This window comes from Oncorhynchus tshawytscha, linkage group LG09 (genome assembly GCF_018296145.1).
Source record: "Oncorhynchus tshawytscha isolate Ot180627B linkage group LG09, Otsh_v2.0, whole genome shotgun sequence".
NCBI classification, from domain to species: domain Eukaryota; kingdom Metazoa; phylum Chordata; class Actinopteri; order Salmoniformes; family Salmonidae; genus Oncorhynchus; species Oncorhynchus tshawytscha.
Window position 1 is genome coordinate 27,761,145 of NC_056437.1, and position 19,883 is coordinate 27,781,027.

The window sequence follows — 19,883 nt, forward strand, 5'->3', positions numbered from 1 at the left end:
TGATGTCACACTGTCTAATTCACTGTTTTTGCACACTTGAAAATGGAAAAACTCTATTAACTTAAAATGAGCTGAGCTCTAGATGCTTCATGCTTAGAAAATGGCAAATTCAATTACTTAGGACCAAAAGCAACGAGGTAAATGTTCTATCCTTATTTTCTATCCTTCAATCAAAACATTTCCTGCTTGTTATTAATGGCAAGGCTTGTTTATCTTTAGGTTTTAATATGCAAAGAGGGACCACTATGACAAGAAAACTATGGATAAGTAAATGAATCATGAAGTAGAGAACCTTTGTCAAGATTGACAATTATGTCGTCTGCTTTTTCAGATCGTTTTTTCACTCAAAGGTTTGTCCGTGAAATGTGAAATGTGGCGAGGGAAAGGATGAGCCGACATGTTCATCTTGGTGTATGTGTCGCTGGTGTATTTGTCTGTTCCCCCATTGTTTGGTAAACCCACCAGTGCTTGGTGCTTTATAAATGTATTTTAAATTGAAAATAAGCAATCCTATCATTGGTAAACAACTTCTTTCTGTTGACTAAAAGAAGTTGACATGTTGTCTTCAGAGAAAGACGTGTGAAACGTGCGTTATCAGCATCAGTAGGGAGAAGACTACATCATAGAAGAAAACATGGGCCTTCCTTAGGTATGTTTTCTCCCCCACGGATTGTATTCAAAACATCCATAACGACCTATTAGGTGTACAGTGCCTTCAGAAAGTATTCATACCCCTTGACTTATTCCACACTTTGTTGTGTTACAGCCTGAATTCAAAATTGATTCAAGAGATTTTTCTCACCCATCTACACACAATACTCCATAATGACAAAGTGAAAACATGTTTTTAGACATTCTCATTTACATAAGTTATCACACCCCTTAGTCAATACATGTTAGAATCCCTTTTGGCAGTGATTACAGCTGTGAGTCTTTCTGTGAAAATCTCTAAGAGCTTTGCACACCTGGACTGTACAATATCTGCCCATTATTATTTTCAAAATTCTTCATGCTCTGTCAAATTGGTTGTTGATCATTACTAGACAACCATTTTCAAGTCTTGCCATAGATTTTGAAGCAGATTTAAGTCAAAACTGTAACTCGCCGCTCAGGAACATTCACTATCTTCTTGGTAAGCAACTCCAGTGTAGATTTGGCCTTGTGTTTTAGGTTATTGTCCTGCTGAAATGTGAATTCATCTCCCAGTGTCGAGTGGAAAGCCGACTGAACCAGGTTTTCCTCTTGGATTTTGCCTGTGCTTAGCTCCATTACATTTATTTTTCTCCTGAAATACTCCCAAGTCCTTAGCAATTACAAGCATAGCCATAACATGATGCTGCCCCCACTATTCTTGCAAATATGGAGAGTGGTACTCAGTAATGTCTTTGCCACATTTTTTGCAGTATTTCTTTAGTGCCTTGTTGCAAACAGGATAGATGTTTTGGAGTATTTATATTATTTTCACTCTGTCATTTAGGTTAGTACTTGTGGAGTAACTACAATATTCTTGATCTGTCCTCAGTTTTCTCCCATCACAGCCATTAAACTTTGGAACTGTTTTAAAGTCACCATTGACCTCATGGTGAAATCCCAGAGCGGTGTCCTTCCTCTCCGGCAACTGAGTTAGGAAGGACACCTGTATTTCTGTAGTGACTGGGTGTATTGATACACCATCCAAAGTGTAATTAATAACACCATGCTAAAAGTGATATTCAATGTCTGCTTTTTTATTTTTACCCATCCACCAATAGGTTTCCTCCTTTGAGAGGCATTGGAAAACCTCCCTGGTCTTTGTGTATGAATCTGTGTTGGAAATTCACTGCTTTGTATGTGTATGTTTTGTATTGTTTAGGAAATATTTTAAACATCTATGAAAAAAATGAGGTAGTCATTCAAAAATCATGTTAAACGCTATTATTACACACTGAGTGAGTCCATGCTACTTATCATGTGACTTTGATCAAGAAATGTTTACTCCTGAACTTATTGAGGCCATAACAAAAGGGTTGAATACTTATTGACTCAAGACATTTCAACTTTTCATTTTTCATTTGTAAACATTTTGAAAAAACATAATTATACTTTAACATTAAATCTCTATTTAATCCATTTTAAATTCAGGCTGTAACACAACAAAATGTTGAATAAGTCAAAGGGCATGAATACTTTCTGAAGGCACTGTATGTAATATACAAAAGTGATAACAATGACAAATGAACACAATTAGGTTTGTGGGAGGGGTAGTGGTACTTGAACGTCTCGAATTTGATGGAGTAGGTAGATCCTCCCTCCCTTATGGTGCATCTCAACGACTGCTCATTAAGGCCCCACATATATGTAGAGGTCAAACACTCTGCATAGGGGATGAGAATGTCACCATGCCTGATGTGGCTGTGTGCTGACTTTCTGTTCACACCTAAACGGACCTTGTTGTCGATATTTAAACCTAATACAATGCCAGCATTCATGTAGATCAGCAAATTGCTATCCAATACCTCCTCTTGGCATTGTATATCTTATCATTGTCAATTCTAATTAAATGAAAGGTTTGACGTGATGGCCGATCAATAACATCACCACACTTGATGTTTTGTCTTCACATTTAGAAAATTATAACAACTGTTCTATTACTGCACGTTCACTCTAAAGGCTGGGTGATGTGTTGTTGACAGTTTTAACACTGTTCTCTTGGCTTTGCCAAATAAACCAAAATACTGAATATTTACCAGAGATTATATATATTTGAGTTGATTTCAGATTTCTGTGTTGTCAACTCTCACCAGCAGACATTACCAATTAAACATAGCTGTCTTCCAATTAATTAGTATACTGTAACATCAAGTGTTTTTCAGACCGCTAAAATGACTAGCAATTAGGTTCACAGTATCACCCACCTCCACAAGCACCTTCAGAGGGATATTATGAGGAGCCAATCCACACATAGGCCTACTGTATCTCCACAAAATGGTGGTTTAACATATTATATAATCAATGGTAAAGATCAGTGATCAATAGAGTGATCACCAGATCATCATTATAGACGTCTTGGTATCTTTATGATCCAAAAACGTACACCCTTAGAAAAAAATGTGCTCTACAGGCTTCTTCAGTTTGTCCCCAAAGGGGATACATTTTTGGTGCTGGGTAAAACCCTTTGCAGAGGGTTCTATCCAGATACCTCTCTGTAGGGTTCTTCAAATAACCCGCTGTATATGGTTCTACCTAGAACCCCCTATGAAGGGTTGTGCCTAGAACCATTTTGTCATCTAAAGGGTCTTCCTAGAACTGTCTATGAAGGGTTCTACCGAGAACCCTTTTATCTTTGGAGGGTTCTTCCTAGAACCCCTGGTACATCCTGTTTCCATTGATCATCTTTAAGCTGTTTCTACAAATGTATTGGACATGATTAGGAAAGGCACACGTCTGTCTATATAAGGTCCTACAGAGAAAAATATGAGGTCAAAAGATTTATCCGTAGAGGTCTGAGACAGGAGTCGAGGCACAGATCTGGGGAAGTGTATCAAAAAATGTCTGCAGCATTGAAGAACACAGTGGCCTCCATCATTCTTAAATGGAAGACGTTTGGAACTACCAAGTCTCTTCCTTGAGCAAATCTGACCATAACTCTATACTCATGATTCCGGCTCAAACTGAGCAATAGGGGGAGAAGGGCCTTGGTCAGGGAGGAGACCAAGAACCTGATGGTCACTCTGACAGAGCTCTAGACTTCCTCTGTGGAGGTGGGAGAACCTTCTCTGCAGCACTCCACCAATCAGGCCCTTATGGTAGAGTGGCCAGACGGAAGCCACTCCTCAGTAAAAGGCACATGACAGTCCACTTGGAGTTTGCCAAAAGGCACCTAAAGGACTCTCAGACCATGATAAACAATATTCTCTGGTCTGATTAAACCAAGATTGAACTCTTTGACCTGAATGCCAAGTGTCACGTCTGGCACCATTCCTACGGTGAAACATAGTGGTGGCAGCATCATGCTGTGGGATGTTTTTCAGCAGCAGGGACTGGGAGACTAGTCAGGATTGAGGGAAAGATGTACAGAGTAAAGTACAGAGAGATCCTTGATGAAAACCTGATCCAGAGCGCTCAGGACCTCAGACTGGGGTGAAGGTTCACCTTCCAACAGGCAACGACCCTAAGCACACAGTCAAGGCAATGTATGTGTATGTGCTTGAGTGGCCCAGCCAGAGCCTGGACTTGATCCCAATCAAACATCTCTGGAGAGACCTGAAAGTAGCTTTGCAGCGACGCTAACCATCCAACCTGACAGAGCTTGAGAGGATCTGCAGAAAAGAATGGGAGAAAATCCCCAAATACAGGTGTGCCAAGCTTGTAGCCTGAGGCTGTAATCGCTGCCAAAGGTGCTTCAACAAAATAGTGAGTAAAGGGTCTGAATACTGACAATTTGGGTATATATACTACCACTGGTGGAACCATGTCTTTGTCTCATGCAGCTGTGTGACCCAATGGGTGAATAAACTTGGTTTAAGCTTTACTAATCATTTGTGTGTTTTACTATGTTCATTTAGAACCTAACACCAAGAAGACCTGAGGCTGTAATCGCTGCCAAAGGTGTTTCAACAAAGTACTGAGTGAAGGGGCTGAATATTTACAGTTTGTAAATGTGATATTTAAGTTTTTTTTTTCTACATTTGCAAAAATGTTAACTTTTTCATTATTGGGTATTGTGTGTAGATTGATGAGGGAAAAAACAATTTAATCCATTTTAGAATAAGACTAACATAACAAAGTGTGGAAAAAGTCAAGGGTTCTGAATACTTTCCGAATGCACTGTAGATCATATTTAATCACCTGGTTATATACTAACACAGTGGTTTTAGGAATATCCTGGTTTACAGGCCACATCAGGATTGCAAGTCACATTATCCTGGCTTTCAATGTCATGTATAGTTCGTATAGGAACCCAGCTAGAATTAGGATATCCAACAAGATAAATTGTTAATCACCCGCAAACTGCATTCAGAATGACTGCCAGGGTAGGGATGATTGAATACTGAGACTACGTCAATCACTTAAACTGTAACAACCATCTCAGTAACAGGTGCAATAAATCCAATTACTAACTGATTGGATTAGTTAGAAAACGGTATGTTGTGTATGTAAGTTTACCATACAATGAATCAACTAATCAATGTACATGCAAAAACACTGATATTACAGAAAAACAAACCGTTTTGAAAATCTCCCTGTCATAGAGCATGCTGGGAAATATTATGTATGGTTCTATGTAGAACCCTTCTTTCATTCCAAATAATCCTTCTTGCCTTCCAAAGAATCATCAAAGAACCCTATCTTCCAAAAACGGTTCTTAGGATGTTAAAGGTTCCAGATGGCGCCGGAGGAGATGGCTGCCGTTTTATGGGCTCCGAACCAACTGTGGTATTGTGTGTGTTTTTTCACGTTATTTGTAACTTATTTTGTACATAATGTTTTTGCCGCTGTCTCTTCTGGATATCAGGACAGCGATTACTCACCTCGTACTAGACAAAGATTTTTTCTTTAATGAGTCGGACGCAAAGGATTTACTTCAGACACCCAACAAGGCCCAAATCCCTGTCATTCGCATGAAGAAGAGACAGAGACATCGGGAACGTAGGTCGGGGTGCCTTGTAAGGATCCGACAGCGAGTGCGTAATCATCAGTCCTATCATCAGTCCTACCATCAGTCCTATTAGCCAACGTGCAATCATTGGATAATAAAATGGATGAGCTCTGATCAAGACTATCCTATCAACATTAAAAACTGTAGTGCAAGGCTTCCGACCACTAGGCACTACAAAGGGTAGTGCGTACGGCCCAGTAAATCACTGGGGCCAAGCTTCCTGCCATCCAGGACCTCTATACCAGGCGGTGTCAGAGAAGGCCCTAGTCATAGACTGTTCTTTCTGCTGCTGCACAGCAAGCGGTACCGGAGAGCTAAGTCTAGGTCCAAGAGGCTTCTTAACAGCTTTTACCCCCAAGCCATAAGACTCCTGAACAGCTAATCAAATGGCTACCAGGACTATTTGCATTGTCCCCCCAAACCCATTTTTACACTGCTGCTACTCTCTGTTTATTATCCATGCATAGTCACTTTTCCTCTACCTGCATGTACATATTACCTCAATTAACCTGTGCCCCCGCACATTGTTTCTGTACTGGTACGCTAGTGTTATTATATTGTGGCTGTTTTATTATTTGTTATTTTTCTATTTTCTTTATTTTTCTTTCTTTCTTTTTTACTTCAGTTTGTTTTAGTAAATACTATAACACAAATTTTTCTTAAAACTGCATTGTTGGTTAATGGCTTGTAAGTAAGCATTTTAATGTGAGGTCTACACTTGTTGTATTCAGCGCATGTGACAAATAACATTTGATTTGATTTCAAAAGGGTTCTTCTGATCAAAATGATTCTTGGTAGAACCCTATCGCTCTACAAATAACCCTTTTTTGTGTAGTGTAGAGTTCATCCTCCTGAACGCCTTCCTCAAACCAAAACAAAGTTTGAGATAAAATCAGTTATTTTATTTGGGCCAAATGATATCAGCCAAGTCGATACACTGTTGAGAACACAGACACGGATGATATGGCACTGACCCAACATCAATGCAATTACATATTTCTGTCACATCAGCATAATGACCATATTCAAGACCACAAGCATTTTCTTCCTAATTTCTTTAAATTACACACAGACAGGAATTGATTGCTCCTCTATTGACCGTTTTTTTGCCCTTAACAATGCATTTTTCAAGTGTCAGCAGCAGCACTACAACAGAACTGTGCCTCAATATCCCAGACTGTGTTGAGCTCAGCTCTGGATGTCCACGGTCAATAACCTCACCAGTTTTCATGAATGTTGCTGCAGACCGTGAGGAGAATTACCCAATACCACAGGATGCTGCGTTTACACTGGCTTGGACAACAAAAACAAACATGCCTCAGATAACTTCATCCCTTTGTGAACCATACTTAAACTGAATTACGCTGTCTGTGAAAATTGGCCCAGCAATTAGGCCCTGTGATATAATCTTCCCTAAAACTGACCTTTGTACTCTCACATCTTTAATTGAACACATTAAAGATAGCGGCTAATGGTATTAAAACCTTTTCTAATTAGGGACCTGAGCAATGAGGGTTATTTTTTCCCCTTCCTTTTGTTCTTCTGTTCCGTCGGTCGGTCTATTCCCTCCCTGCACACTGCCGCCTACAGCTTGTTAGATAAAGGCAGTGGTTGCAAGGTCAAGTTCACAGTGAGGAGGAATTGGCCACCATTCTGCATTAGCATAAATCCATGTAATCACAGCATTCAGCATCACTGTCAGGTGTGAGAATGTAATAATAAATGTTGGTCTTAGACTCTCTCTCTCTCAATGATGTGCATTTCCAGCAGTTTATCAATAACTTAAACCGAACTACACAAGTATCTAACAGAAGTAAATTGTGTTCTGTATCCTATTTAAGTACTACACAGATTGGAAATGTCTTAATCTGTGCATGTGTATTCATATCTACGCTGCTAGTATTTGTGCGCAAATTAAAAAGGTGAAAATGTTCGAACAATACTATGTTATTGTGTTACAATGAAGTGGTAATGTATGGTAATGTATGTGCTATGTTGTGTATATTCTCATCAATGTCAACCTCTTGTGTTGTTGGGTTGCAGGCATTTTCTGTTCAAACATGGCTCAGGCTCCTCTGCCCTGTTCAGCGCTGCCAGTCAGAACTACCCTCTGACATCTAACACAGTGTACTCCCCACCCCCACGGCCCCTACCCAGGAGCACCTTCTCCAGGCCCATGTTCACCTTCAACAAGCCCTACAAGTGCTGCAACTGGAAATGCACTGCCTTAAGCGCCACCGCTATCACCGTAACCCTCGCCCTCCTGCTTACATATGTCATTGGTAAGTCGGGTAATTCTCCCTATCTATATTATCTATCTCTATATTTTACTGAACAATTTAGTACAGTACAATGTCAGACAGACAGCATAATGTTTCCACTTGGAATTTCTTATTTTTTTTGTCTCATCTCCAACTTTTTGCCAGGGTCATTTTATTTCATGCAATAGGATGAATGCATTGTTTGGGAGGAAATCCATCCAAGCCGTTTTTGAGTCTGTAAGATAAAGGAAGCAAACATTCCTTATGTTCTATCAGAGGCAAGTCATTTTTCAAGGTTTTGAAACCCATTAAACATATAACGGTAGTTGGATTTGTATAATGATGTTGCTTTTGTATTGTAGCTGTCATAATGGTTGTGTTCAGAGGTGTCATCCCCGTAGGGGGTACAGGGGTACATACCACTTCAGATTTCTCCTGTTAAACACATTCTTTTTTTGTTTTTTTTTGTTGTTGTTGTGTTTTTTTTTTTGTAATACTACTTGCCACCTAGCAATTTCATGAAGTTGGCTTTATCTTGACCAGATAGGTTCCCAATCTCCCAACCTGATAACTAGCTGCCAAGAAGCCATTTCAGTCTATCAATCAAGTTAGAGTAGCTAGCTTGTCTAACTATCTTAGCTGGCATGCCGGCTGGCAATGTTGATCTACTTTAGAAAAGCAAGCATTTACTAAATGTAATGAATAAGATTCACATTCCTTTTAATCTTTTACTCAGATTTTAGCAGAGATGCAGAGAAACATATTTTCTTTCTTTAAAAAACATAACCAGGAGAATACAGACGTAAAATCAAATCAAATGTCATTTGTCACATGCACCAAATACAACAGGTGTAGACTTTACTGTGAAATTCTTACTTACGAGCCCTTTCCCAACAATGCAGGGTTAAAAGGTATGAAAATTAGCACACAAAATGGAAATAGTAACACAATATAATCACAATAACGAGCCTATATACAAGGAGTACCGGTACCAAGTAATTTTGCTGGGAGTACGGGTTAGTTGAGATGATTGAGGTAATGTGTACAGGTAGGGGTAAAAGTGACTAGGCAATCAGGATAGATAATAAACAGAGTAGCAGCAGCGTATGTGAAGAGTGTGAAAGTGTGTTTATGTATGAGGTACAGTATGCTTACATATGCAGAAAAATATACATATTTTTTTACATAGAATTAAGCATAATGATTATGGCTTTACATTGCAGGGCTAAGCTGTTTCAGGTGTTTGAAAAATTCAAAATTCTCCAACTATACCTCCCCCGGACCACCCCCAGCCATCCTCACGTACTTGGTGCACCCTCAGAATTTTGGGGTGCATGTGTTCTTGTCCTTGTCCCATTGAAACTGTAAGAAGCAGTATTTGGACTAAGAGACAGGGAGAAAAGGACAGATAGACTGTTATGTAACAATATATTATGTAGCTATTGGTCTTGCTTAGCCTTTATTCCAGAGTATGCCAAATACCATGTACCAAGTAGGTACGTCAGTAGAGCTAGTTACATAATACTTCCCGCTGTTTCCAAGAAAATGCAAAACAGTGCCAAAGTAAGTCATTATGCCATATATCAGATGATTTTATACAAAGCAGCTTACACCCATGCATGCATACATTGTACGTATGGGTGGCCCCGGGAATTGAAACCCACAACCTTGGTGGTGCAAGCACCGTGCTCTACCAACTGAGCCATCCTGCACCAAGTAGGTCTACCCCATAACTGCATGGACTTACTAGTGTACAGTACTGTGTAGTTACATATATTATTACACTGGTAGGCCTGTGTCAATTGTAGCTGAATATTGGTATTTGATCAAGAGAAAGTGTTACTGTATTACAACCTTGTTTCTGTCAATATGTCCATTGTAGAGCCAGATATCAATCAGGTCAAATTTGCCTACTATGTTCACTGACATTATCAATAAACCATTCCATTTAAGAGACTCTAGATTTTGAATAAGCCTTTGATTTTGGAACCTCTCATTCATTTCTCATAAGATGATCCTTGCCTAGTGATCAGAGAGCAACAAAAGATTGGTCGTTCAAGGTCCGTAGCCATGAATATAACATCTAAGCCTTGTCTTTAAGCCTGGCGTGGTGTTATTCTAGGACTGACTGATATTAATATGAGAGCATTGTAACCTTCATGTGCCATCTTTATGGAAAGCTCTGACCCAGAGATGTCTGTGTGTTTTTCCTAATTGAGATGATGCCCTTAAGCTTCCAACAGTAGATCAATAAATATCTTAGGAAATGCAACACAGAGCAAGATGGAAGACTCTACACCTCCAATTTTGATCCTCAGACTTGTAATTTACTAAATTGCATGACCATGCATTAACAGCCCTTTAATAAGGCCGCTTCGAAGGGAGCCATCAGCCCATAGCGAGGGATAGGGATTGTAAATCCCACTCTGTTTAACAAATGTTGACTGCATCTTAAAAGTTCTGCTTTATTATTCATTCTTCTACTTTAAAAATTCTAAATGACCCACTTTGATTTGACCAAATAAAAATCTGTATGGCTACAGTAGTAGATTACATAAATAAAAAATGCTGAGTAATTTCCGGAGTTTGAAATATTGGCAAACAGCTTTGAAATTAGCTGCTATATGTTAATTCCTTCTAGTTATTAGGCAATCAGTCTAAATCGTAAACAACCAGATGTACTGTCATCACGAATAATGTTGCTATTCTACATAAAAATGTCAAGTAAATAACAAAGGTGGAATATCTATCACCCACAAGTCTCTGCTCGGTGGTAAAACATCACAAATCTCAGTGAACATGGAAGGTGCCAGTCACCACAAATCACAGAAAACATGGCTCTCTCTGTGCCTTGACACAGGCCTTTATGGCTTTGCTTGATGGTACCATTGGTGTGATCAACCCTGTTATTTATTTATCTACTGTATTTATCTGTTTTGGTTAATGCTAGTCCAGACCCCAGAAGAGACATCAGCACGGTATTTGTTTGCTGTAGTCACAGCAGGACAGCAGTGGCTGGGCTGGAGCAGTTTGCATTTCAGCGATTTGCTTTGTTTACTGCTGAGCATGTATGTTTTAAATGGACAATATTTGTCTTCATAAGACTCCATCCCAAGCACATTTATACACATTTTGCCAAATCACATGGTGAATATATCATTTGTAACTGATTTGCAAATTATTGTGATGTGTTCCAATTCTAGCACAACATTAAAACAAAAGATAACACACTGGTACTTGGGTAGGGCACATCCCACTTTATTCTCCACTATTCTGAAGAAAAATGCATTGCTGTTTGAACAGAAAGCTTAGAAATCTAGTAGGTGGTAGGGCCAGTAACAATCCAGGACAATCTGCATTTGACAATTTGTAGACCCCCACCATACAGCTATTTAAGCTGCAACTGAATTTTCCTTTGACCTCACAACATAATGAGAGAAATGCCTCAAAGACAACAGTGACATGTCATTGTGTCATACTTAGAGAATGCACACAAGCCCCAGGGCGATGAATGAATGATGAGATTAGAGAAACAGAAGAACATGCAGGCATACTGCTGATATAGCACGGTAAGCCACACTGTATGATTCTGACTGGGAGCAAATACCAACTACTCCATTCTCCTCAGAAACACTCTTAATTCACTAAGGGGACAACCTGATGCTAATTAAAAATACTCCAAAATGTCACCCACATACCCAGAGGTGATATGCGCTGAAGAGAAAGTTACCGTTGCCTGTCAGAATGCTGTCAATGCAGGAAGGAACCATGTCTCCCCTGCCACCTCAACCACCGCCATCACCACTTTCTCTCTCCTCTGTGTCTGTGATTGAGTTATCCCACAGCGGTTCTTCTAACTGCAACACTTCACCTGTTTATGAGTGCAATAACTTATAAGCAATAAAACTCACCTACCTTTTGAGGAGTTGCTTTGGTATTGAGTAAAAGAAAAGCCCTAATGAAGTTTAGATATCTCTCTCCAAGGTGTATTGACAGACTGCGACTCAGAAAGGGGAACAATGTTCCTGGGAGAAAATTAAACGTTTATATTTTTTCAGTTCATTAGGGTGCTGTAAAGGATAGCTGTCAGCTGTGGTATTGGTTTAACAGACTGAAAAGTGTTAGGATCAATAAGACTGAGTAATGTCAAAGGGTCAGAGTCAGAGTCTCTGTGTTGAAAGGGAACCGGGCAGCCATGGAATTTATGATTCTAGGCGACTTGCCTTGAAGGTAGCAGACCTTTCATGCCTCATTGTGATCGTATTGATCGATCCATTTTCTCTTCAGTATCTCATTAGTATTCTGGTCGCGGCTCTATAAACCAAACAATGCCCTTTTTGAAGAGAGCGGAGGCTGGGGTGCAGGGGGCAGGCAGTGAATTATTTCACCCAGTACAGGGAAGTTTAGATCAAGTGCCAATCTACTGGAACTGACACCTCTCCTGAAGCTCAGAAGGGACTTTGAGGACAGTAGGTGTAGGACTAATACTAATCACACTGGTATTAGGAAGTATCTTTTCCCCGTACTCAACCATGTTTAATGAACCTCTTCCTGGTATTGGACAACAATAGAGACCGAAGGCAGAGGCTATATGTCATACTGAAACATGTTCTGGTAGTAATGAAAACACAAATCAATCTGCCATGATAATGTGGTAAGAATAACCATAATTTGATATTTTTGCCATTATGCCCACCAGAGCTGACTGTCTCTGGTTCAGTTCCTTAGAGAACACCTTTTTAACAGTACAAAGTGTCAAACGTCTGCATACTGGCAGCCATATTGACAAAAAGAGCCAAGTACGTCTTACCTTTCATGTTTTGTCCTCTGGTGTCACCGTGCCAATGTGGGGTCTCACCTGATTAAGCAGGTCTTTACTTTCAGATGACTTGCTGCTAGTGTTACAGTAGGTGACTGTCACCCATAGCTTTAATGCAACACAATCCAATTCCATCCTCTTTTTTAAATTATATTGGCAGAATTATTTTTGCTACTGGCCCTATAGTATACAGTGCCTTCAGAAAGTATTCACACCCCTTGACTTTTTCCATATTTTGTTGTGTTACAGCTTGAAGTTAAAAGGGATTAAATTGAGATTTTGTGTTACTGGCCTACACTCAATACTCCATATTGTACAAATTAATACAACATGAAAAGCTGAAATGTCTTGAGTCAATAAGTACTCAACGCCTTTGTTATGGCAACCGTAAATAAGTTCAGGAGTAAAAGTTGGCTTAACAAGTCACATAATAAGTTTCATGGACTCACTCTGTGTGCAATAAAAGTATGTAATATTACTTTTTTTAATGACTAGCTCATCTGTACCCCACACATAAAATGATTTGTAAGGTCTGTCAGTCGAGCAGCCAGTTTCAAACACAGATTCAACCACAAAGACCGGGTAGGTTTTCCAATGCCTCGCTAAGAAGGTCACCTATTAGTAGATGTGTAAAAATAAAAAAGCAGACATTGAATATCCCTTTGAGCATGGTGAAGTTATTAATTACACTTTGGATAGTATATCAATACACCCAGTCACTACAAAGGTACAGGCGTCCTTCCTAACTCAGTTACCCGAGACGAAGGAAAACAATCAGGGATATCTCCATGAGGACCATGGTGACATTAAAACAGTTACTGTATGTAGTTTAATGGCTGTGATAGGAGAAAACTGAGGGTGGATCAACAACACTGTAGTTACTCCACAACACTAACCTAATTGACAGAGTGAAAAGAAGGAAGCCTGTACAGAATAAAAAATATTCCAAAAACATGCATCCTGTTTGCAACAAGGCACTAAAGTAATACGACAAAAATAATGTGGCAAAGCAATTAACGTTTTGTCCTGAATACAAAGTGTTATGTTCAGGGTAAATCCAATACAACACATTACTGAGTACCACTCTCCATATGTTCATGTCTAGTGGTGGCTGCATCATGTTATGGGTAAATCCAATACAACACATTACGGAGTACCACTCTCCATATGTTCATGTCTAGTGGTGGCTGCATCATGTTATGGGTATGCTTGTAATATGTTCAGGGTAAATCCAATACAACACATTACGGAATACCACTCTCCATATGTTCATGTCTAGTGGTGGCTGCATCATGTTATGGGTATGCTTGTAATCGGACTGCAGAGTTTTTCAGGGTAAGTAGAAATGGAATGGAGTGAAGTACAAGCAACATCCTAGAGGAAAACCTGGTTCACTCTGCATTCCACCAGACACTGGGAGATGAATTCACCCCTTCAGCAGAACAATAACCTAAAACAAGGCCAAATATACACTGGATTTGCTTACCAAGACAACATTGAATGTTCCTGAGTGGCCTTGTTACAGTTTTGACTTGTATTGACTTGAAAATGAATAGCAAGATTTGAAAATGGCTGTCTAACAATGATCAACAACCAACTTGACAGAGCTTGAAGAAAGAAAAAAGAAGGGCAAATATTTTACAGTCCAGGTGTGCAAAGCTCTTAGAGACATACCCAGAAAGACTCACAACTGTAATCACTGCCAAAGGTGATTCTAGCATGTATTGATTCAGTGGTGTGAATACTTATGTAAATGAGATATTTATGTATTTAATTTTCGATACATTTGCAAAAATGTCTAAAAACATGTTTTCACTTTTATGGGGTATTATGTGTAGATGGGTGAGAGAAAAAAAGAAGAAAAAAACATGTTGAATTCAGGCTGTAACACAACAAAATGTGGAATAAGTCAAGGGGAATAAATACTTTCTGAAGGCACTGTAAGTGCCATCAAAACAGTATTGCTGTATCATGAATATTAATCTATTCATTTGCAAAGTGATACACTCTTAGAAAAAAAGGTGCCATCTAGAACCAAAAAGGGTTATTCGGCTGTCCCCATAGAAAACCCCTTTTAAGAACACTTTTTGGTTCCAGGTATAATTATTTTGGGTTCCATGTAGAACCCTTACAGTGCAGTACTAAATACAGTATACAGTGCATTCGGAAAGTATTCAGACCCGTTGACTTTTTCCACATTTTGTTACATGACAGCCTTATTCTAAACTAGATTAAATAGTTGTTTTTCCCCTCAACAATCTACACACAATACCCCATAATGACAAAGTAAAAATAGGTTGTAAGACATTTTTACAAATGTATAATTATTTGATTCTTTACAAATATTACATTTACATAAGTATTCTGATCCTTTACTCAGTACTTTGTTGAAGCACCTTTGGCAGCGATTACAGCCTTGAGTCTTCATGGATATGACGCTACAAGCTTGGCACACCTGTATTTGGGGAGTTTCCCATTCATCTCTGCAGACCCTCTCAAGCTCTGTCAGGTTGGACGGGGAGCGTTGCTGCACAGCTATTTTCAGGTCTCTCCAGAGATGTTCGATCGGGTTCAAGTCCGGACTCTGGTTGGGCCACTCAAGGACATTCAGAAACTTATCCCGAAGCCACTCCTGCGTTGTCTTGGCTGTTTGTTTAGGGTCATTGTCCTGTTGGAAGGTGAACCTTCACCCCAGTCTGAGGTCCCGAGTGCTCGGGAGCAGGTTTTCATCAAGGATCTCTCTGTACTGTGCTCTGTTCATCTTTCCCTCAATCCTGACTGGTCTACCAGTCACTGCAGAAAAAAATCCCCACAGGATGCTGCCCGCACCATGCTTCACCTTAGGGATGGTGCCAGGTTTCCTCCAGACGTGACGCTTGGCATTCAGGCCAAAAGGTTCAATCTTGGTTTTATCAGACCAAAGAATCTTCTTTCTCATAGTCTGAGAGTCCTTTAGGTGCCTTTTGGCAAACTCCAAGTGGGCTGTCAGGTGCCTTTTACTGAGGAGTGGCTTCCGTCAGGCCACTCTACCATAAGGGCCTAATTGGTGGAATGCTGCAGAGATAGTTATCCTTCTGGAATGTTCTCCCATCTCCACTATTGCTCTGTCAGAGTGACCACCTCTCTGACCAAGGCCCTTCTCCCCCGATTGCTCAGTTTGGCCAGGCGGCCACCTCTAGAAAGAGTCTTGGTGGTTCCAAACTTCTTCCATTTAAGAATGATGGAGGCCCCGGTGTTCTTGGGGACCTTCAATGCTGGAGAAATGTTTTGGTACCCTTCCCCAGATCGGACAATACGGACAATTCCTTTGACCTCGTGGCTTGGATTTTGCTCTGACATGCACTGTCAAATGTAGAACCTTATATAGACAGGTGTGTACCTTTCCAAAACATGTCCTATCAATTGAATTTACCACAACTGGACTCCAATCAACTTGTAGAAATATCTCAAGGATGATCAATGGAAACAGGATGCACCTGAGCTCAGTTTCGAGTCTCATAGCAAAGGGTCTGAATACTTATTTAAATAAGGTATTTATATATATTTTTTTATCTTCAATACATTTGCAAAAATTTCGAAAAATCTGTTTATGGTGTATTGTGTGTAGATTGATGATGATTTTTTTTTACTCAATCCATTTTATAGTAAGGCTGTAACATACATTTTTGGGGGGGAAAAGTCAAGGGGTCTGAATACTTTCCGAATGCACTGTAAGTCAGTGGAAGTAATTTCAACTCTTTCTACTGCAACTGTTCAGTTGTACCACTACTAAAGAAACGTTCTCTCACTGTCAACTGCATTTATTTTCAGCAAACTTAACGTGTAAGTATTTGTATGAACATAACAAGATTCAACAACTGAGACATAAACTGAAGAAGTTCCACAGACATATGACTAACAGAAATTGAATAATGTGTCCCTAAACAAAGGTGGGGTCAGTATCTGGTGTGGCCACCAGCTGCATTAAGTACTGCAGTGCATCCCCTCCTCATGGACTGCACCAGATTTGCCAGTTCTTGCTGTGAGATGTTACAGGTGCCTTAATGGAAGAGTGGGGTAAGTTCCCGGACATTTCTGGGGGGAATGGCCCTAGCCCCCACCCTCTGTTCCAACAGGTTCCAAACGTTCTCAATGGGATTGAGATCCGGGCTCTTCGCTGGCCATGGCAGAACACTGACATTCCTGTCTTGCAGGAAATCACACACAAAACTAGCAGTATGGCTGGTGGAATTGTCATGCTGGAGGGTCATGTCAGGATGAGTCTGCAGGAAGGGTACCACATGAGGGATGAGGATGTCTTCCCTGTAACGCACAGCGTTGAGATTGCCTGCAATGACAACAAGCTCTGTATGATGATGCTGTGACACACCGTCCCAGACCATGATGGACCCTCCACCTCCAAATCGATCTCGCTCCAGAGTACAGGCCTCGGTGTAACGCTCATCCCTTCGATGATAAGCGCAAATCCGACCATCACCCCTGGTGAGACAAACCCGCGAAGAGCATTTTTTTTCAGTGAATAGCACTTTTTGCCAGTCCTGTTTGCTCCAGCAACAGTGGGTTTGTGCCCATAGGCAATGTTTTTGCCGGTGATGTCTGGTGTGGACCTGCCTTACAACAGGCCTACAAGCCCTTAGTCCAGCCTCTGTCCTCAATAGGCTGAGAGACTGCGCACTGATGGAGGGATTGTGCGTTCCGGTACCTGTTCCACAGGTGTGATGTTAGGATGTACCGCTCCTGTGCAGGTGTTGTTACACGTGGTCTGCCACTGCGAGGACAGAGGCTGTCCATCCTGTCTCCCTGTAGCGCTGTCTTAGGCGTCTCACAGTACGGACATTGCAATTTATTGCCCTGACCACATCTGCAGTCCTCATGCCTCCTTGCAGAATGCCTAAGGCACGTTCACGCAGATGAGCAGGGACCCTGGGCATCTTTCTTTTGGTGTTTTTCAGAGTCAGTAGAAAGGCCTCTTTGGGTGTCCTAAGTTTTCATAACTGTGACCTTAATTGCCTACCGTCTGTAAGCTGTTTGTGTCTTAACGACCGTTCCACAGGTGCATGTTCATTAATTGTTTATGGTTCATTGAACAACCACGGGAAGCAGTGTTTAAACCCTTTACAATGAAGATCTGTGAAGTTATTTGGATTTTTATGAATTGAATTATCTTTGAAAGACAGGGTCCTGAAACTTGCTGAGTTTAGTACTACTAATAGTAACTCATTAGCTAATATGGTGTGGGAGGCAGCTAGTTCCATTTGATGCTTTTGGTCCGTGAGCTGAACTGCGTTTAGAAAAATACTCATTGGATTCCCGGTCTGTTTGAAACAAGAGTGGTGTTGGATCCTGCACATCCAGCCCCCTGCTGAGAATCCAATCCAGCGCTTGCTTTCCATTACCCCTCCCCAAAGTCTTCCCACAGATCTCTGCAGGGCACCAATACAGAGTAATGCAAACTGATGCCCCCAGTAATCTCACTATCACATGGATAAAGCCCTGATTTGTAGCTACTTTAAGACAATGGTATCATCATGGGGACCCAGCGTGGTAGGTCAACTGTTGAACATAACCTAATTTTGCCCTCCAAACACGCTGCTCATGAGTTTTGCGATTTCATTCTTTCTGTGCATACTCACTGGCTAGTTTAAAGTGTTGCCTGTCAAAGGAGAACAGCTATTGATAAAACATAATTGGGCGGTGTGATGCTTTAGGCATTTAGCTCTGAGTTTTCTCTACTTTATTCCTCTAAATCGGAATAAGACTCATCATAAATGTGCAGTGAAAGGTGCAAGTAGCTATTTAGGTCTATTGTCCTTTAAAGGTCACATCTCCTACTGTCATGTGTTTATGGGAAACAATATAGTTCTAAAATATACATGTTGTACTTTTCCATCAGACTTCATTTGTCAACAGTATATTCGTTGTATTGGAGAATACTTTGCTTTGTTGATTTATCATTTCTTTTAGATTTCCCATTATTTTCCTGTAAAGCAAAAATAATTGTAGTTTTTTAAATGTCTGTTTATTAGCAACAAGAGGATCATAATGTGATTATACGGTTCGGCCTGAATCAATTAACAAGTTACAAGACAATAGTTCAAAGCAGCTTAATAAGGAGGACACTGCAGTTGCCTCCTGAGCCCAACATTCCCTCTCTTTCTTATTTACAGAGAATATTTAATCAAATTGTCTCTGCCTCATTATTGGCAGACCCCAAACAAAACTCTTATCTATTATTGTGGCGATATGTTTCTCTCTCAATTTCATTACAACTATACAGCTGTCTGTTTCTCTGGGTCTACCCAAGTAGAAGACAAGAGTTTAATCTAATTTTTCCCTCTAAACTGCATAATCATTATGTGCATTATACATTTTAAAAGCAGGTACTATCAATTATTCTTCCACTGAATATGTAAAACAGATGCAAATTGGTGTGAACTACTTTCACTCTAATTAGGCATTCCCACTCAGCTGGCTGCTAAAAAAAACTATATTTTTCAACAGGCATTCTTTAAGACCTTCCGCCAATATGACTGGCCTAGCTGCGTTTTAAAGATAGATGAAAAGGAAAAGGCTTTGAAGCGGTCAGGGGTGAATTACATTGATCTGCGTATCTAAATGCTGCACTAGTGAGTGAATGGCTGTTATACAGAGCAGCACCTTTCTGAAACATACTCTGTCTCCACCATGGCTAATCAGTGCAGAGGAGTCCTGCTGGGTTAGTGGTTTGTTAAGGCTTATGAATCAGGTGGTATAGTAGTTAGCTACTAATTATCCTGCTCTCCTCTCTCCCTTTGGTAGTTAGGTCTTTCTGTTTTGTTCTGAAATTATACTGAACAAAAATATAAACTCAACATGTAAAGTTTCATAAGCTGAAGTAAAAGATCCCAGAAATGTTCCATATGCAAAAAAGCTTATTTCTCTAAAATGTTGTGCACAAATTTGTTTACATCCCCGTTGGTTAGCATTTATCGTTTGCCAAGGTAATTCATCCACCTGACAGGTGTGGCATATCAAGAAGCTGATTTAAACAGCATGATCATCACACAGGTGCACCTTGTGCTGGGGACAATGAAAGGCCACACAACACAATGCCACCAATGTCTCATGAAATTGGCATGCTGACGGCAGGAATGTCCACCAGAGCTGTTGCCACGTAATTGAATGT

At 40.3% G+C, this 19,883-nt stretch overlaps 1 protein-coding gene across 1 annotated transcript in view; it reads left to right on the forward strand.

Moving 5' to 3' along the window:
• The window catches only part of tenm1 (teneurin transmembrane protein 1), a 225,126-nt gene that overhangs the window by 96,892 nt on the left and 108,351 nt on the right, over positions 1–19,883 (forward strand). The window contains exon 5 of the mRNA XM_042326725.1: positions 7,682–7,920. Coding sequence (XP_042182659.1) covers positions 7,682–7,920 — 239 coding nt within the window. The remainder of the gene's footprint in view (positions 1–7,681; positions 7,921–19,883) is intronic.